This window comes from Rhinoderma darwinii, unplaced genomic scaffold, assembly GCF_050947455.1.
Source record: "Rhinoderma darwinii isolate aRhiDar2 unplaced genomic scaffold, aRhiDar2.hap1 Scaffold_529, whole genome shotgun sequence".
NCBI classification, from domain to species: domain Eukaryota; kingdom Metazoa; phylum Chordata; class Amphibia; order Anura; family Rhinodermatidae; genus Rhinoderma; species Rhinoderma darwinii.
In genome coordinates, this window is record NW_027464078.1 from 271,820 (window position 1) to 293,594 (window position 21,775).

At 43.2% G+C, this 21,775-nt stretch overlaps 1 protein-coding gene across 1 annotated transcript in view; it reads right to left on the reverse strand.

The window, feature by feature from the left end:
- The window catches only part of LOC142721924 (uncharacterized), a 65,655-nt gene extending 44,536 nt beyond the window's left edge, over window positions 1-21,119 (reverse strand). Inside the window, exons 1-7 of the mRNA XM_075848869.1 lie at window positions 20,879-21,119; window positions 14,134-14,307; window positions 13,686-14,049; window positions 12,517-12,605; window positions 11,154-11,232; window positions 10,989-11,068; window positions 10,750-10,858 (exon numbers count right to left, since the gene is read on the reverse strand). Coding sequence (XP_075704984.1) covers window positions 10,750-10,858; window positions 10,989-11,068; window positions 11,154-11,232; window positions 12,517-12,605; window positions 13,686-14,049; window positions 14,134-14,307; window positions 20,879-20,974 — 991 coding nt within the window. The 5' untranslated portion in view covers window positions 20,975-21,119. The remainder of the gene's footprint in view (window positions 1-10,749; window positions 10,859-10,988; window positions 11,069-11,153; window positions 11,233-12,516; window positions 12,606-13,685; window positions 14,050-14,133; window positions 14,308-20,878) is intronic.
- Window positions 21,120-21,775: the final 656 nt, after the last annotated feature.

Here is a 21,775-nt window from a genome sequence, read left to right on the forward strand (position 1 = left end):
TTACGGCGATACCAGATGTTTATAGTTTCTGCAGCGTTCACCGTGCGCTATAAATGACATATTCACTTTATTCTGCGCGGCGATACGATTACGGTGATACCAGATGTTTATAGTTTCTGCAGCGTTCACCGTGTGCTATAAATGACATATTCACTTTATTCTGCGGGGCGATACGATTACGGCGATACCAGATGTTTATAGTTTCTGCAGCGTTCACCGTGCGCTATAAATGACACATTCACTTTATTCTGCGGGGCGATACGATTACGGCGATACCAGATGTTTATAGTTATTACAGCGTTCACCGTGCGCTATAAATGACATATTCACTTTATTCTGCGGGGCGATACGATTACAGCGATACCAGATGTTTATAGTTTCTGCAGCGTTCACCGTGCGCTATAAATGACACATTCACTTTATTCTGCGGGGCGATACGATTACAGCGATACCAGATGTTTATAGTTTCTGCAGCGTTCACCGTGCGCTATAAATGACACATTCACTTTATTCTGCGGGGCGATACGATTACGGCGATACCAGATGTTTATAGTTTTTACAGCGTTCACCGTGCGCTATAAATGACACATTCACTTTATTCTGCGGGGCGATACGATTACGGCGATACCAGATGTTTATAGTTTCTGCAGCGTTCACCGTGCGCTATAAATGACATATTCACTTTATTCTGCGGGGCGATACGATTACGGCGATACCAGATGTTTATAGTTTCTGCAGCGTTCACCGTGCGCTATAAATGACATATTCACTTTATTCTGCGTGGCGATACGATTACGGCGATACCAGATGTTTATAGTTTCTGCAGCGTTCACCGTGCGCTATAAATGACATATTCACTTTATTCTGCGGGGCGATACGATTACGGCGATACCAGATGTTTATAGTTTCTGCAGCGTTCACCGTGCGCTATAAATGACATATTCACTTTATTCTGCGGGGCGATACGATTACGGCGATACCAGATGTTTATAGTTTCTGCAGCGTTCACCGTGCGCTATAAATGACACATTCACTTTATTCTGCGGGGCGATACGATTACGGCGATACCAGATGTTTATAGTTATTACAGCGTTCACCGTGCACTATAAATGACATATTCACTTTATTCTGCGGGGCGATACGATTACGGCGATACCAGATGTTTATAGTTTCTGCAGCGTTCACCGTGCTCTATAAATGACATATTCACTTTATTCTGCGGGGCGATACGATTACGGCGATACCAGATGTTTATAGTTTCTGCAGCGTTCACCGTGCTCTATAAATGACATATTCACTTTATTCTGCGGGGCGATACGATTACGGCGATACCAGATGTTTATAGTTTCTGCAGCGTTCACCGTGCGCTATAAATGACATATTCACTTTATTCTGCGGGGCGATACGATTACGGCGATACCAGATGTTTATAGTTTCTGCAGCGTTCACCGTGCGCTATAAATGACATATTCACTTTATTCTGCGTGGCGATACGATTACGGCGATACCAGATGTTTATAGTTTCTGCAGCGTTCACCGTGCACTATAAATGACACATTCACTTTATTCTGCGGGCGATACGATTACGGCGATACCAGATGTTTATAGTTTCTGCAGCGTTCACCGTGCGCTATAAATGACATATTCACTTTATTCTGCGGGGCGATACGATTACGGCGATACCAGATGTTTATAGTTATTACAGCGTTCACCGTGCGCTATAAATGACACATTCACTTTATTCTGCGGGGCGATACGATTACGGCGATACCAGATGTTTATAGTTTCTGCAGCGTTCACCGTGCGCTATAAATGACATATTCACTTTATTCTGCGGGGCGATACGATTACGGCGATACCAGATGTTTATAGTTTCTGCAGCGTTCACCGTGCGCTATAAATGACATATTCACTTTATTCTGCGGGGCGATACGATTACGGCGATACCAGATGTTTATAGTTTCTGCAGCGTTCACCGTGCGCTATAAATGACACATTCACTTTATTCTGCGGGGCGATACGATTACGGCGATACCAGATGTTTATAGTTTCTGCAGCGTTCACCGTGCGCTATAAATGACATATTCACTTTATTCTGCGGGGCGATACGATTACGGCGATACCAGATGTTTATAGTTTCTGCAGCGTTCACCGTGCGCTATAAATGACATATTCACTTTATTCTGCGGGGCGATACGATTACGGCGATACCAGATGTTTATAGTTTCTGCAGCGTTCACCGTGCGCTATAAATGACACATTCACTTTATTCTGCGTGGCGATACGATTACGGCGATACCAGATGTTTATAGTTTCTGCAGCGTTCACCGTGCGCTATAAATGACACATTCACTTTATTCTGCGGGGCGATACGATTACGGCGATACCAGATGTTTATAGTTTCTGCAGCGTTCACCGTGCGCTATAAATGACATATTCACTTTATTCTGCGGGGCGATACGATTACGGCGATACCAGATGTTTATAGTTTCTGCAGCGTTCACCGTGCGCTATAAATGACATATTCACTTTATTCTGCGGGGCGATACGATTACGGCGATACCAGATGTTTATAGTTTCTGCAGCGTTCACCGTGCGCTATAAATGACATATTCACTTTATTCTGCGGGGCGATACGATTACGGCGATACCAGATGTTTATAGTTTCTGCAGCGTTCACCGTGCTCTATAAATGACATATTCACTTTATTCTGCGGGGCGATACGATTACGGCGATACCAGATGTTTATAGTTTCTGCAGCGTTCACCGTGCGCTATAAATGACATATTCACTTTATTCTGCGGGGCGATACGATTACGGCGATACCAGATGTTTATAGTTTCTGCAGCGTTCACCGTGCGCTATAAATGACATATTCACTTTATTCTGCGGGGCGATACGATTACGGCGATACCAGATGTTTATAGTTTCTGCAGCGTTCACTGTGCGCTATAAATGACATATTCACTTTATTCTGCGGGGCGATACGATTACGGCGATACCAGATGTTTATAGTTTCTGCAGCGTTCACCGTGCGCTATAAATGACACATTCACTTTATTCTGCGGGGCGATACGATTACGGCGATACCAGATGTTTATAGTTTCTGCAGCGTTCACCGTGCGCTATAAATGACACATTCACTTTATTCTGCGGGGCGATACGATTACGGCGATACCAGATGTTTATAGTTTCTGCAGCGTTCACCGTGCGCTATAAATGACATATTCACTTTATTCTGCGGGGCGATACGATTACGGCGATACCAGATGTTTATAGTTTCTGCAGCGTTCACCGTGCGCTATAAATGACATATTCACTTTATTCTGCGGGGCGATACGATTATGGCGATACCAGATGTTTATAGTTTCTGCAGCGTTCACCGTGCTCTATAAATGACATATTCACTTTATTCTGCGGGGCGATACGATTACGGCGATACCAGATGTTTATAGTTTCTGCAGCGTTCACCGTGCGCTATAAATGACATATTCACTTTATTCTGCGGGGCGATACGATTACGGCGATACCAGATGTTTATAGTTTTTACAGCGTTCACCGTGCGCTATAAATGACATATTCACTTTATTCTGCGGGGCGATACGATTACGGCGATACCAGATGTTTATAGTTTCTGCAGCGTTCACCGTGCGCTATAAATGACATATTCACTTTATTCTGCGGGGCGATACGATTACGGCGATACCAGATGTTTATAGTTTCTGCAGCGTTCACCGTGCGCTATAAATGACACATTCACTTTATTCTGCGGGGCGATACGATTACGGCGATACCAGATGTTTATAGTTTCTGCAGCGTTCACCGTGCGCTATAAATGACATATTCACTTTATTCTGCGGGGCGATACGATTACGGCGATACCAGATGTTTATAGTTTCTGCAGCGTTCACCGTGCGCTATAAATGACATATTCACTTTATTCTGCGGGGCGATACGATTACGGCGATACCAGATGTTTATAGTTTCTGCAGCGTTCACCGTGCGCTATAAATGACATATTCACTTTATTCTGCGGGGCGATACGATTACGGCGATACCAGATGTTTATAGTTATTACAGCGTTCACCGTGCGCTATAAATGAGATATTCACTTTATTCTGCGGGGCGATACGATTACGGCGATACCAGATGTTTATAGTTTCTGCAGCGTTCACCGTGCGCTATAAATGACATATTCACTTTATTCTGCGGGGATACGATTACAGCGATACCAGATGTTTATAGTTTCTGCAGCGTTCACCGTGCGCTATAAATGACATATTCTCTTTATTCTGCGGGGCGATACGATTACGGCGATACCAGATGTTTATAGTTTCTGCAGCGTTCACCGTGCGCTATAAATGACATATTCACTTTATTCTGCGGGGCGATACGATTACGGCGATACCAGATGTTTATAGTTTTTACAGCGTTCACCGTGCGCTATAAATGACATATTCACTTTATTCTGCGGGGCGATACGATTACGGCGATACCAGATGTTTATAGTTTCTGCAGCGTTCACCGTGCGCTATAAATGACATATTCACTTTATTCTGCGGGGCGATACGATTACGGCGATACCAGATGTTTATAGTTTCTGCAGCGTTCACCGTGCGCTATAAATGACATATTCACTTTATTCTGCGGGGCGATACGATTACGGCGATACCAGATGTTTATAGTTTCTGCAGCGTTCACCGTGCGCTATAAATGACATATTCACTTTATTCTGCGGGGCGATACGATTACGGCGATACCAGATGTTTATAGTTATTACAGCGTTCACCGTGCGCTATAAATGAGATATTCACTTTATTCTGCGGGGCGATACGATTACGGCGATACCAGATGTTTATAGTTTCTGCAGCGTTCACCGTGCGCTATAAATGACATATTCACTTTATTCTGCGGGGATACGATTACAGCGATACCAGATGTTTATAGTTTCTGCAGCGTTCACCGTGCGCTATAAATGACATATTCTCTTTATTCTGCGGGGCGATACGATTACGGCGATACCAGATGTTTATAGTTTCTGCAGCGTTCACCGTGCGCTATAAATGACATATTCACTTTATTCTGCGGGGCGATACGATTACGGCGATACCAGATGTTTATAGTTTTTACAGCGTTCACCGTGCGCTATAAATGATATATTAACTTTATTCTGCGGGGCGATACGATTACGGCGATACCAGATGTTTATAGTTTCTGCAGCGTTCACCGTGCGCTATAAATGACATATTCACTTTATTCTGCGGGGCGATACGATTACGGCGATACCAGATGTTTATAGTTTCTGCAGCGTTCACCGTGCGCTATAAATGACATATTCACTTTATTCTGCGGGGCGATACGATTACGGCGATACCAGATGTTTATAGTTTCTGCAGCGTTCACCGTGCGCTATAAATGACATATTCACTTTATTCTGCGGGGCGATACGATTACGGCGATACCAGATGTTTATAGTTATTACAGCGTTCACCGTGCGCTATAAATGACATATTCACTTTATTCTGCGGCGATACGATTACGGCGATACCAGATGTTTATAGTTTCTGCAGCGTTCACCGTGCGCTATAAATGACATACTCACTTTATTCTGCGGGGCGATACGATTACGGCGATACCAGATGTTTATAGTTTCTGCAGCGTTCACCGTGCTCTATAAATGACATATTCACTTTATTCTGCGGCGATACGATTACGGCGATACCAGATGTTTATAGTTTCTGCAGCGTTCACCGTGCGCTATAAATGACACATTCACTTTATTCTGCGGGGCGATACGATTACGGCGATACCAGATGTTTATAGTTTCTGCAGCGTTCACCGTGCGCTATAAATGATATATTAACTTTATTCTGCGGGGCGATACGATTACGGCGATACCAGATGTTTATAGGTTTTTTTTATGTCTTATGGCGTTTGCACAATAAAATACGTTTTGTAAACAATCATTCACTTTTGGTGTTACCTTATTCTAAGAGCCAGAACTTTTTTATTTTTCCATCAATAAAGCCGTGCGAGGACTTATTTTTTGCGTAACGAACTGTAGTTTCGATCAGGACCATTTTTCGGTACATGCGACTTTTTGATCTCTTTTTATTCCATTTTTTGGGAGGTGAAGTGACCAAACAATTGTGATTGTGGTTCGGTTTATTATTATTTTCTTTTACGGCGTTCACCGTGCGGGATAAATAACGAAATAATTTTGTAGTTCAGGCCGTTATGGACGCGGCGATACCAATTATGTATAGTTTATTTGTTTGTTTATATATTTTTATTAATAATAAATGACTGATAAGGGAAAAGGGGGGATTTTTACTTTTAAAACTTTTATTTTCTTATTTTTACACATCTTTTTTTTACTTTATTACTTTGTCCCACTAGGGGACATGAGGGCAGGAGGCCCTGATCGCTATTCTAATACACTGCACTACATGCGTAGTGCAGTGTATTAGAACTGTCAGCTACTCACTGACAGCAAGCAGGAACCACTAGGCTTCCGTCGATGGCAGAGCCGGACGCCATTGTTTGGTGTCCGGTTGCCATAGCCACCATCGCCAGCCGCTATCGCGTAGCAGGCTGGCGATTGTAGCTTAACCCCTAAAAAGCCGTGATCACTATTGAACACAGCTTTTAAGGGGTTAATCAGCGGGGACACAGCGATCGGTCCCCGCTGTAGGAGCTGTGACAGCTGCTGTACGAGACAGCAGATGTCACAGCTCCTGTATGTGTCGGGAAGACGGCCGAAATGGCCGTTATCCCCGCGACGTAATAATCCGTCGCTGAGCGCTAACGATGCAGTTAGCGCGACGGATTATTACGTCGCTGAGCGTGAAGGGGTTAACCAATTCTACTAAACCGGTGATAATAATCATTTTTATATGTAGGTCGAAACACAGTCATTACCTGCAACAGAAACCGCTGTGTAGGAGGCTTCAAACTGGGTGAGGAACAGACAAAGTCATTTTTCAATTGTCGAACAACAAAATGCCCGATCCTCATGGTTTATTTGCGGATAATATAGAATTTGGCTCAAGTCTACAATGCCGTATGTTCTGTATATAGACAACACACGTCCCTAACTTCCATGACGTGCACTTCCTTGCAAAAGGAAGGCACCCTAAAAAAACGTATTATTATAAATATATACATTCGGGAAATGCTTGCTAATATTAAAGTTCTCTAAAAGAATGTTTAAAGGGGACCCGTCACCTCTCCGGACACGTCTGTTTTAGTAAATACTTGTATTCCCCATGAAATACCAATTCTTGGGCACATTTTCTAAGAACTCTGCATTGTGCCGATCCTCTGTTATTCCGCCTCGAAATTTATAAATAGACAACTGGGTCAAATTCTTAGTAAATATTCAGGAGGAATTATAGGAGAACGGCACAACACAGAATTATGAGAGAAGATGGTATCTCCTGGAGACTACAAGTATTTACTAATACAGACATGTCCGGAGAGGTGACCGCTCCTCTTTAACCCCTTCCCGACATTTGACGTATCCATACGCCAAAGTCGGGTAGGGGAATTATGGAGCGGGCTCAAGGAATTAACTCGGTCCATACGATGCCGGTGTTGGCTGTTTGTTACAGCCGACACTTCAGAGTAACGAGCGGCATCGTGCTCGAGCGCGATCCCGCTCGTTTAACTCGTTATATGCCTGTCAGAATCAGGATATACTGCAATGCATTAGTATTGCAGTATATCGTGAAAGCGATCTAACGATCGCTGGTTGAAGTCCCCTAGGGGGACTAATAAAAAAAAGTAAAAATGAGTTAAATAAGGTTGTTTTTTTTGCGTAAAAAAAAAAATTATATATATTAAAAGTTCAAAAAAAAAAAACTTTTCCCATTTTCCCCCTATATACTAGGAGTAATACCAGACCCAAATGTATACCATTCGTACATACGTACCACCCTTGTGCGTATAGGGTTCACCATATAATTAGAAAGCACTGGCCACTGCTTAAAGAAGCATACCCTAAGGTTACAGAATTCAAAACCCCTTTTCTCCTATGTTCAAAGAGACCACATAACCTCAGGGATAAGTTAGTCAAAGCAGATGTTGGCTCAGCCAAAAGACCCTTAAGGCAAACCTTCCTGAACACCCCTAAATAAGGGACCTTCCCATGCCGATCTTGCATGCAATGCTCCAATGTGATCAAGGGTAATACGTTACAACACCCCCAGACAGGTGAACGTATACCGGTGAAGGAGTATTTCACTTGTAACACTAATTTTGTCATCTACATGATAAAATGCCCATGTGGGTTAGCATATGTTGGCGAAAGTACACAGCGCATACGGGACAGAATCGGTCAGCATAAGAGTACTATACGCTGCAACAAGACCTTACTACCGATACCAGCACATTTTTTATCAAGATCACATAACGTTTCACAATTAAAATTCCAGGTGATAGAACACATACCGGCAACTAGGAGAGGCGGGGATAGAATTAGGACACTAAAACGCAGGGAGGCCTATTGGATCCACAGATTGCAGACGTTGGAACCTCGAGGTTTAAATAGGGAATACGAAGTCAGTAGCTTCCTATAGCATCCAATGTACCGTTGATCCGAATATGATATCCATAATAACTAATGCCTTTTTTACTCCATAACAGACACGCTGATTTGTCATATGGTATACCACACACCTCCATCCGGTCCTTCCAGACTACGGTATCCTTGAAAATACTGAGTTTAGGATTAAGTATTCTAGACAACTGTGTAATACGTAGTGGTAATACATTTTTTCAGCAATATATTGATTATACAGATTTGTAATATCGTACACTATACCCCAGCTGCATCTACACTAATACATCCAGCGCCACTACCCATATACAGACTAGTTATATCCACCTTCACGTTACTCTATCTGCCCCTCTATGTCCATGTTAACTGGCGTTATTAACCAGAGAGCCAGAACTATGAGAGCGCATTGCCTATAGCTAGACACACCCCCAACAACGGCGTTATACGTTGTGATAGTAACATACAGTAAACATGGTCAGCTATCAGTAACATATCCTTAATATCAGACGCACTAATGGTGCCCATTCAAGATCAAGAGACACACATCTTGTAATACCGCTCAAACATATGTTATCACTGCTAGATCCGATAGCCTTAACTACATGTGAGCGGCGATGCAGATCTAACATGGGAGCGAGATGCATGGGAACACACTGAGTTCGACCAGGCACGCCCCTGACAACGGCGTCACACGACACACCCGTTAGTCATGGTAATTCCCTCTGAGTAGCGTGCAGCCAATCACGCACTCAGAAACGCCCACTAAGTTACGAGCGGCCAATCACGTTCATGGGGAACCTCCCACGGCCCGCCCCAGGCACAGGACATTTAAACTGCAAGAGTAATCACTGCAGTTAGCGCCAAAAACGAGCGGTAAGCCGCGATATGAACAGCAGCGCTCATCAGCAGGATACATCCACGCCAACAGGGTTCTAAGGATATTATAATCCCTTCACCCTTTACAGCCTCTCTCCTGCCACCACTATGCATCAGATACAACGTGCACACTGACCGGGGCAGCCATTATATAATAAGGGTAACTAGTGTTTATGTTAAGTACACATATGCAACATCTGACTGAGTAGCACGGATGGGACAGTCTCCTCGAGCCACATAGGCTCTCTATGGTATGAGGATACTGTCAGTACATTAACAGCACAACTACTTTACATTATGTGGTGCATCATGTTTATACTGTTTATATTATTTCCCACGCTACGATATTGAAGTAATTTTTCTGAATATGGGAACCAGATTGAGGGAGCATCTACAGGATCACTGGATTTCTTGCACTATACACGTGTCACTGTGTACTCCACAATACGGTTTCCAGTCATAGAATGTGTTGACATTGTTTGGATTACTGCTGTTACACTACAAGTATACCCAGATGTATTTCTTTATACGATTTATGCCTGTACTATACCTCTAGCCTTGGAGACGGTGCCACGGATGTGATGTCTTCCGTTTGGCATACACACGCACATGCTTTTGATTGTTTATATCTTTTCTGCATCAAATGTAATGCCCAGTATACATAGATATTGATGAAGTATGAACCATGTATGTGTTTTGCATATAAATTCTGTTCTTGTCTTAATTTTAATTTTATTTTATTTTAACTCTTATTATTTTCTCTTTTCGATAAAGTGCTATTTTTTCATTTTGTGTTATGAGAGATGATATAGATATTGTGCCAAAATGATGCCTAGATATTTACGTGTAAAATTTTGTACACCATCTCTTGCCTGACGAAGGTCTTCTTGGACCGAAACGTTGCTCGCACTCCGCCCATGGCATTTGAATGCAATACAAATAAAACGAAAGAAGTTTTGAATCATATTTGTCTGTGTGCCGGATACTTCTCTACATACGATTGGGTTGGGACCCTATTCGTGCACCTCCTATAGGTCTAGTGCACTCTGAACCAATACCGAATAATTTTTTTCCCGTTTCCTAGTACACTATATTGCAAAATAAATGGCACTACGAAAAACTACAACTCGTCCCGCAAAAATCAAGCCCTCATAGGACTATATCGACGGAAAAATAAAGACGTTACGGCTTCTGGAATGTGGAGAGGAAAAAACGAAAATGAAAATCTGAAAAAGGACTGCGGCGTGAAGGGGTTAATGTGGCTCCAGGTGGAGCGTCACCTGAAGAAACCTCTCAGATGTTTATCACTCACCTGTGCCAATAACTTCTGGTATTTCCTCCTCCTTACGCGGCTGATCACCCCACACCGTCTCCTCTTCTTGGGCTTCAGCTTCCACTTTAATCGGAGTCAGATCTTCTCCCTGATGTAACAAATATACAGTTCAGCTGGAGAAGTCCAAGAGATCATTATAGAAACCACATCAATGACTGAGCTATAAAGAGGTCCACACAACCTCCATACAGATATGGTGAGAGCTCAGCGCCATCTACCTGGTGATCTTCTTCCGGACAGTCCTGGGAATACGGAGGACGGGGACTTCTCTCTGGTGGATTTCTACTACTGGATCCATCTGTAGGAAACACACAGTGACTACATTGTCTATATGTGATGACGAGATGATGGGGTATCTATGTAATCCCCCCCCCTCCGCTTACGCTGCTGTCCAGCCCTCGTGTACGTCTCCTCCTCTTTTTCATCTACAACTTCAACTTTAATATGGAGCAGATCTTCAGCCTAAACAGACAACAAAGAAATAAACAAAGCGTTAGAAAAAAACCTTGGCGCAGCGCTGATGCAGAAGTGGAGCCGGACGCCATGATTTCAGCCTTGTGTCCTTTACATTTTTTACTACAAGTTTTTTCATTCCTTATGGCGGCTTTCTAGGCCATCTTCCCCCTATAACATAAATATGAATAATAGAAGAATCAGATATGTAGAATAAAATAAGGACTCACCACCCGCAGCGCGTCTTCCCGCAGGTCCCATGCGTGGGTTAGGCAGGGGAGTATCGGTTCCCGCTTGCTTCCATCTTCAGTCTGGTTGGGAACGCTGAAGCTGCGGCTGCCTGATTAAAACGACGATCAGCTGACCAGGTCCCTAATAGAGGCAATGGTCGCTCCTCCACGCCGCTAATCATAGAGCCCTCCCCGGAAACACCTTGTGAACCACATGGGGTATTGTGCGTCACATACGGTGCACTCTCAACCTCAATTCTGGTGATGCTGCAACGCAAGGCTGAACTTCCGTCCCCAACCTCCTATACTCGGGGTTCCAATGTCAGTGGAGGATCGCCAGCCCCCGGAGCCCTGGACTTAACCGTAAACTCACAGCAACGCGGTTCCCTAGGTAGGTGAGTAACCCCAGCTGCTCAGGCATGGGGAACCCAAAGCCCTCGCTTGACTGAAAACGACAGCCCCCTCCAGGTCTCCCACCAGGTACAGGAAACAACTGAGGCAACGTAGAAGAGCCTCTTCTTTTATCTCCCGTTTCCTGTCCCTTTCTCCGATGGGTGATGTCATGGTGAGGAGCAATAACAATCACAGAACATCTTTTCTAAGAACTCTACGTCGTGCCGCTCCTCTGTTGTACCTCCTAGAAATGTATGAATAAATTGACAACCGGGTGTTACCAGTTGTCAATTTGTCCCTATAGAGACTGACAATGTCCAATCAGAGCGTACAGAGTGAGTAGGGACTCCCCACTTTGGCAAGGGGAATAGTAACACCCAGTTGTCAATTTATTTATACATTTCTAGGAGGAATAACAGAGGAACGATGCAAAGAATATGTTCCAGAATTGTTATTTCATGAGGAACACAAGACAGACATGTCCGGAGGGGTGAGAGCTTCTTTTTAAATGACACATGGCTAAAATCAGCGTGTCTGTCACGACTTCATGTGGCTCTTAGAGGGGGCAGCGTGAAGTAGGTGACAAATTAGTTTTTTAAAAAATAACTTTGTTCTAATGACTTGAAGTTAATGATATAATGACATTTGGGGAGACATTAGCGCCGTCTACCTGATCATCCTGACGGATATTATGGTTTTCCTCTCGACAATACGGAGAAGCGGGACATCGATCTGGAGGATTTACCTTACTGGACCCATCTGTAGGAAACACACACAGCGACTGAATACATTGTTATAGGTGCTGGTAAATAAACCTTTAACATTATAGAGACTTATAGCGCAAAAAAAGTTGCAAAAAAGAGGAACATAATAAAACTAAAAATGATATTTTACCGCACTTAAAATATTCCTCCAATTTTGAACACGGTTTAATTTTTAGCTCCAAAGTTCAATGCTGATTAAGATCTTATGTCGCCACTTAGAGGATCTGTTTTTGGATTTATATAGCTCCCAACTAACCCAATGACTCCTTAGCTCCACCTAGTGGCACACGCAGGTAGGCAGAATTTTATCATCTAACTTGTTTCGGAGAACTACATCATAAAAACAAAGCTCCAACCCCAATAAAGATATAGGCAAAAATGTAATCAGCACTGAATCAAGACAGTGAAAGTGGGCAGATGTTCCCTTGGATGGTGGCAAAATAATAAATAAACCTCGTCCCGCAAAGTAATCATACAGATACGTGGACAGAAAACACATAAAGATTGGGATGTGGTAAAACAAATTTTTTTTTCCATGTTATGATACATATGTAGTATAATTGTAATGAGCTGTAAAATGAAGTTAACAGAATTGCTGTTTTTTTTTCCATTTCCCCCTCCAAAAAAATAAAATAAAAGTTAATCAATAAATTATATGAACCCCAAAATGTTAACAATGAAAACTACAAAACATCTCGCAAAAAATAACCCATCATACAGCAACATTGAGGTGACAAGAAAGAAGAAACCCTCCCCTGAATGTGAACCACACTGCGGGTCTGGTCAGCACTTTCCTGTAAGAACGACTTGTATAACTTCCCCTCTACTTGAAGACATGTTATTGCTCATTGATACAGAAGAATAAATTAATCAGAGAAAGACAAGAGTGCCCGTTCTTCATATAAAGACGTCCCGGAGATGTAGCCGCGAACACGTGGACACACTACACACAGGTGTCTGATGGCTTCAACAAGGCCACCAGAATCCACAGCTGACCACGAACCTGTAATTATGTCACCTGCAGAAAACCCACAGTAAGGGGCAACAGGACTCCTTAACAAATGTCTTCTCTTACCCGGTGATGTGCAGTCCCGGTGGTCCTCCACCATGACGTCCTTGTACAGATCCCTCTTACCCGGTGGTGTGTGGGGCTGGTGGTCCTCCATCATGACATCCTTGTACAGATCCCTCTTACCCGGAGGTGTACGGTTCCGGTGGTCCTCCATTATGACGTCCTTGTGCAGATCCTTCTTAGCCTGTGATGTGCGGTCCCGGTGGTCCTCCATCATGACGTCCTTGTACAGATCCCTCTTACCCGGGGGTGTGCAGTTCCAGTGGTCCTCCATTATGACCTCTTTGTAGAGATACTTGTGGTCTTCTAGATACTCCCACTCCTCCATGGAGAAATAGACGGCGACATCCTGACATCTTATAGGAACCTGACACACAATGATACGGTCATCACCCTGACACATTATACCTTGTGTTATTATATAATGTCCCAGCATTGCCGGCAGTGTCACCTCTCCAGTCAGCAGCTCGATGATGTTGTGGGTGAGGTCCAGGATCTTCTCGTTGTTTCTCTCATGGATCAGTGAGTGAGGTGGAGGCTCCGTGATAGGGGTCTTGGTTCTGCTCCATCCTCCGGTCTCAAGCGTCACACACTCTCCAGACGTTATCTTCACTATTGTGTAATCCTGTGTATAAAGCAAAACCCCAATTATATCACAATATACACTCCCAGAATCACTCACCTCTCCCAGCATGTCCCTGTGTTATTAATAGACAAGAGTGATGTCATGTGACATATTTCCCAGAATCCTCACCTTTCCAATCATGTCCCTGTGTTATTAATAGAGAAGAGTGATGTCATGTGACATATTTCCCAGAATCCTCACCTCTCCCAGCATGTCCCTGTGTTATTAATAGAGAAGAGTGATGTCATGTGACATATTCCCCAGAATCCTCACCTCTCCAGTCATGTCCCTGTGTTATTAATAGACAAGAGTGATGTCATGTGACATATTTCCCAGAATCCTCACCTTTCCAATCATGTCCCTGTGTTATTAATAGAGAAGAGTGATGTCATGTGACATATTTCCCAGAATCCTCACCTCTCCCAGCATGTCCCTGTGTTATTAATAGAGAAGAGTGATGTCATGTGACATATTCCCCAGAATCCTCACCTCTCCAGTCATGTCCCTGTATTATTAATAGAGAAGAGTGATGTCATGTGACATCATTCCCAGAATCCTCACCTCTCCAGTCATGTCCCTGTGTTATTAATAGAGAAGAGTGATGTCATGTGACATCATTCCCAGAATCCTCTCCTCTCCAGTCATGTCCTGTGTTATTAATAGACAAGAGTGACGTCATGTGACATATTTCCCAGAATCCTCTCCGGTCATGTCCCTGTGTTATTAATAGAGAAGAGTGATGTCATGTGACATATTTCCCAGAATCCTCACCTCTCCAGTCATGTCCCTGTGTTATTAATAGAGAAGAGTGATGTCATGTGACATATTTCCCAGAATCCTCTCCTCTCGTCATGTCCTGTGTTATTAATAGAGAAGAGTGATGTCATGCGACATATTTCCCAGAATCCTCACCTCTCCAGTCATGTCCCTGTGTTATTAATAGAGAAAAGTGATGTCATGTGACATATTCCCCAGAATCCTCACCTCTCCGGTCATGTCCCTGTGTTATTAATAGAGAAGAGTGATGTCATGTGACATCATTCCCAGAATCCTCACCTCTCCAGTCATGTCCCTGTGTTATTAATAGAGAAGAGTGATGTCATGTGACATCATTCCCAGAATCCTCTCCTCTCCAGTCATGTCCCTGTGTTATTAATAGAGAAGAGTGATGTCATGTGACATATTTCCCAGAATCCTCTCCTCTCGTCATGTCCTGTGTTATTAATAGAGAAGAGTGATGTCATGCGACATATTTCCCAGAATCCTCACCTCTCCAGTCATGTCCCTGTGTTATTAATAGAGAAAAGTGATGTCATGTGACATATTTCCCAGAATCCTCACCTCTCCAGTCATGTCCCTGTCTTATTAATAGAGAAGAGTGATGTCATGTGACACCATTCCCAGAATCCTCACCTCTCCAGTCATGTCCCTGTGTTATTAATAGAGAAGAGTGATGTCATGTGACATATTTCCCAGAATCCTCTCCTCTCCGGTCATGTCCCTGTGTTATTAATAGAGAAGAGTGATGTCATGTGACATATTTCCCAGAATCCTCACCTCTCCAGTTATGTCCCTGTGTTATTAATAGAGAAGTGTTGTCATGTGACATATTTCCCAGAATCCTCACCTCTCCGGTCATGTACCTGTGTTATTAATAGAGAAGAGTGATGTCATGTGATATATTTCCCAGAATCCTCATCTCTCCGGTCATGTCCCTGTGTTATTAATAGAGAAGAGTGATGTCATGTGACATATTTCCCAGAATCCTCACCTCTCCGGTCATGTCCCTTTGTTATTAATAGAGAAGAGTGATGTCATGTGACATATTTCCCAGAATCCTCACCTCTCCAGTCATTCCCCTGTGTGATTAATAGAGAAGATTGATGTCATGTGACATATTTCCCAGAATCCTCACCTCTCCGGTCATGTCCCTGTGTTATTAATAGAGAAGAGTGATGTCATGTGACATATTTCCCAGAATCCTCACCTCTCCAGTCATATCCCTGTTATTAATAGAGAAGAGTGATGTCATGTGACATATTTCCCAGAATCCTCACCTCTCCAGTTATGTCCCTGTGTTATTAATAGAGAAGTGTTGTCATGTGACATATTTCCCAGAATCCTCACCTCTCCAGTCATGTCCCTGTGTTATTAATAGACAAGAGTGATGTCATGTGACATATTTCCCCAGAATTCTCACCTCTCCGGTCATGTCCCTGTGTTATTAATAGAGAAGAGTGATGTCATGTGACATATTTCCCAGAATCCTCACCTCTCCGGTCATGTCCCTGTGTTATTAATAGAGAAGTGTTGTCATGTGACATATTTCCCAGAATCCTCACCTCTCCAGTCATGTCCCTGTGTTATTAATAGAGAAGAGTGATGTCATGTGACATATTTCCCAGAATCCTCACCTCTCCAGTCATGTCCCTGTGTTATTAATACAGAAGAGTGATGTCATGTGATATATTTCCCAGAATCCTCATCTCTCCGGTCATGTCCCTGTGTTATTAATAGAGAAGAGTGATGTCATGTGACATATTTCCCAGAATCCTCACCTCTCCAGTCATTCCCGTGTTATTAATAGAGAAGAGTGATGTCATGTGACATATTTCCCAGAATCCTCACCTCTCCAGTCATATCCCTGTTATTAATAGAGAAGAGTGATGTCATGTGACATATTTCCCAGAATCCTCACCTCTCCAGTCATGTCCCTGTGTTATTAATAGAGATGAGTGATGTCATGTGACATATTTCCCAGAATCCTCATCTCCCCAGTCATGTCCTGTGTTATTAATAGAGAAGAGTGATGTCATGTGACATCATTCCCAGAATCCTCACCTCTCCGGTCATGTCCCTGTGTTATTAATAGAGAAGAGTGATGTCATGTGACATATTTCCCAGAATCCTCTCCTCTCCGGTCATGTTCCTGTCTTACTAATAGAGAAGAGTGATGTCATGTGACATATTTCCCAGAATCCTCTCCTCTCCAGTCATGTCCTGTCTTATTAATAGAGAAGAGTGATGTCATGTGACATCATTCCCAGAATTCTCACCTCTCCGGTCATGTCCCTGTGTTATTAATAGAGAAGAGTGATGTCATGTGACATATTTCCCAGAATCCTCTCCTCTCCGGTCATGTCCCTGTGTTATTAATAGAGAAGAGTGATGTCATGTGACATATTTCCCAGAATCCTCACCTCTCCGGTCATGTCCCTGTGTTATTAATAGAGAAGTGTTGTCATGTGACATATTTCCCAGAATCCTCATCTCTCCAGTCATGTCCCTGTGTTATTAATAGAGAAGAGTGATGTCATGTGACATATTTCCCAGAATCCTCTCCTCTCCAGTCATGTCCTGTCTTATTAATAGAGAAGAGTGATGTCATGTGACATCATTCCCAGAATCCTCACCTCTCCGGTCATGTCCCTGTGTTATTAATAGAGAAGAGTGATGTCATGTGACATCATTCCCAGAATCCTCACCTCTCCAGTCATGTCCCTGTGTTATTAATAGAGAAGAGTGATGTCATGTGACATATTTCCCAGAATCCTCACCTCTCCAGTCATGTCCCTGTGTTATTAATAGAGAAGAGTGATGTCATGTGACATATTTCCCAGAATCCTCACCTCTCCAGTCATGTCCCTGTGTTATTAATAGAGAAGAGTGATGTCATGTGACATCATTCCCAGAATCCTCACCTCTCCAGTCATGTCCCTGTGTTATTAATAGAGAAGAGTGATGTCATGTGACATATTTCCCAGAATCCTCACCTCTCCAGTCATGTCCCTGTGTTATTAATAGAGAAGAGTGATGTCATGTGACATAATTCCCAGAATCCTCACCTCTCCAGTCATGTCCCTGTGTTATTAATAGAGAAGAGTGATGTCATGTGACATATTTCCCAGAATCCTCACCTCTCCGGTCATGTCCCTGTGTTATTAATAGAGAAGTGTTGTCATGTGACATATTTCCCAGAATCCTCATCTCTCCAGTCATGTCCCTGTACTATTAATAGAGAAGAGTGATGTCATGTGACATATTTCCCAGAATCCTCACCTCTCCAGTCATGTCCCTGTGTTATTAATAGAGAAGAGTGATGTCATGTGATATATTTCCCAGAATCCTCATCTCTCCGGTCATGTCCCTGTGTTATTAATAGAGAAGAGTGATGTCATGTGACATATTTCCCAGAATCCTCACCTCTCCAGTCATTCCCCTGTGTGATTAATAGAGAAGATTGATGTCATGTGACATCATTCCCTGAATCCTTACCTCTCCGGTCATGTCCCTGTGTTATTAATAGAGAAGAGTGATGTCATGTGACATATTTCCCAGAATCCTCACCTCTCCAGTCATGTCCCTGTGTTATTAATAGAGAAGAGTGATGTCATGTGACATATTTCCCAGAATCCTCACCTCTCCAGTCATGTCCCTGTGTTATTAATAGAGAAGAGTGATGTCATGTGACATATTTCCCAGAATCCTCACCTCTCCAGTCATGTCCCTGTGTTATTAATAGAGAAGAGTGATGTCATGTGACATATTTCCCAGAATCCTCTCCTCTCCGGTCATGTCCCTGTGTTATTAATAGAGAAGAGTGATGTCATGTGACATATTTCCCAGAATCCTCTCCTCTCCGGTCATGTCCCTGTGTTATTAATAGAGAAGAGTGATGTCATGTGACATATTTCCCAGAATCCTCTCCTCTCCAGTCATGTCCCTGTGTTGTTAATAGAGAAGAGTAGTGTCATGTGACATCATTCCCAGAATCCTCATCTCTCCAGTCATGTCCCTGTACTATTAATAGAGAAGAGTGATGTCATGTGACATATTTCCCAGAATCCTCACCTCTCCAGTCATGTCCCTGTGTTATTAATAGAGAAGAGTGATGTCATGTGATATATTTCCCAGAATCCTCATCTCTCCGGTCATGTCCCTGTGTTATTAATAGAGAAGAGTGATGTCATGTGACATATTTCCCAGAATCCTCACCTCTCCAGTCATTCCCCTGTGTGATTAATAGAGAAGATTGATGTCATGTGACATATTTCCCAGAATCCTCACCTCTCCGGTCATGTCCCTGTGTTATTAATAGAGAAGAGTGATGTCATGTGACATATTTCCCAGAATCCTCACCTCTCCAGTCATATCCCTGTTATTAATAGAGAAGAGTGATGTCATGTGACATATTTCCCAGAATCCTCACCTCTCCAGTCATGTCCCTGTGTTATTAATAGAGAAGAGTGATGTCATGTGACATATTTCCCAGAATCCTCATCTCCCCAGTCATGTCCTGTGTTATTAATAGAGAAGAGTGATGTCATGTGACATCATTCCCAGAATCATCACCTCTCCGGTCATGTCCCTGTGTTATTAATAGAGAAGAGTGATGTCATGTGACATATTTCCCAGAATCCTCTCCTCTCCGGTCATGCTCCTGTCTTATTAATAGAGAAGAGTGATGTCATATGACATATTTCCCAGAATCCTCTCCTCTCCAGTCATGTCCTGTCTTATTAATAGAGAAGAGTGATGTCATGTGACATCATTCCCTGAATCCTTACCTCTCCGGTCATGTCCCTGTGTTATTAATAGAGAATAGTGATGTCATGTGACATATTTCCCAGAATCCTCACCTCTCCAGTCATGTCCCTGTGTTATTAATAGAGAAGAGTGATGTCATGTGACATATTTCCCAGAATCCTCACCTCTCCAGTTATGTCCCTGTGTTATTAATAGAGAAGAGTGATGTCATGTGACATATTTCCCAGAATTCTCACCTCTCCAGTCATGTCCCTGTGTTATTAATAGAGAAGAGTGATGTCATGTGACATATTTCCCAGAATCCTCACCTCTCCGGTCATGTCCCTGTGTTATTAATAGAGAAGAGTGATGTCATGTGACATATTTCCCAGAATCCTCATCTCTCCGGTCATGTCCCTGTGTTATTAATAGAGAAGAGTGATGTCATGTGACATATTCCCCAGAATCCTCTCCTCTCCAGTCATGTCCCTGTGTTATTAATAGAGAAGAGTGATGTCATGTGACATATTTCCCAGAATCCTCACCTCTCCAGTCATGTCCCTGTGTTATTAATAGAGAAGAGTGATGTCATGTGACATATTTCCCAGAATCCTCATCTCTCCGGTCATGTCCCTGTGTTATTAATAGAGAAGAGTGATGTCATGTGACATATTTCCCAGAATCCTCACCTTTCCAATCATGTCCCTGTGTTATTAATAGAGAAGAGTGATGTCATGTGACATATTTCCCAGAATCCTCACCTCTCCCAGCATGTCCCTGTGTTATTAATAGAGAAGAGTGATGTCATGTGACATATTTCCCAGAATCCTCACCTCTCCGGTCATGTCCGTGTCATTAATAGAGAAGAGTGATGTCATGTGACATATTTCCCAGAATCCTCACCTCTCCAGTCATATCCCTGTTATTAATAGAGAAGAGTGACGTCATGTGACATATTTCCCAGAATCCTCCCCTCTCCAGTCATGTCCCTGTGTTATTAATAGAGAAGAGTGATGTCATGTGACATATTTCCCAGAATCCTCACCTCTCCGGTCAGCAGGTACAGGATCTCCAGGGTGCGGTCTATTATCCTGTTGGATATCGTGTCTGTCTTCAGCGGTTCCGTTGGATAAATCAGCATTTTAGATGAGAATATGAGGAAACTGGAGGCGCCTTAATACAGAAGAATAAGTGGTAACATGACGCGGGGGATAATATTATCGGTACTGCACCTCATATGTGGCTGCTCAATACTGACTGCAGGACCTGTGGTGACATCACGTGATCAGTCACATGGGGGGCGGAGCTAAACATTGTGTATACTACTGACTGCAGGACCTGTGGTGACATCACGTGATCAGTCACATGGGGGCGGAGCTCAAGAGGAGAGGCTATAATACCTAGTGACTGCAAGACCGTGATAATTTCATGGTTTGGGGCGGGGCTCAGCAGTAAGAAGCTGCTCTGTGAGGGGGCGGGGCTCTTGTGCTGTGCAGTTTATATGGAGGAGAAATGATGGAGTCAGCGTATTATCTTCTTCTATAGTCAGCAGTTGTGCGAGAGCTGGGAGGCCTGGACATGCTGGGAGTTGTAGCTCTCTGATATCCCATAATAACAGCATGGACATGCTGGGAGTTGTAGTCCTCTCCTCTTATACCTCCTCCTGTAATGTCCTCTGATATCCCATAATAACAGCCTGGCCATGCTGGGAGTTGTAGTTCTCTCCTCTTATACCTCTTCCTGTAATGTCCTCTGATATCCCATAATAACAGACTGGACATGCTGGGAGTTGTAGATCTCTCCTCTTATACCTCCTCCTGTATTGTCCTCTGATATCCCATAATAACAGCCTGGACATGCTGGGAGTTGTAGTTCTCTCCTCTTATACCTTCTCCTGTAATCTCTAATATCCCATAATAACAGCCTGAACATGCTGGGAGTT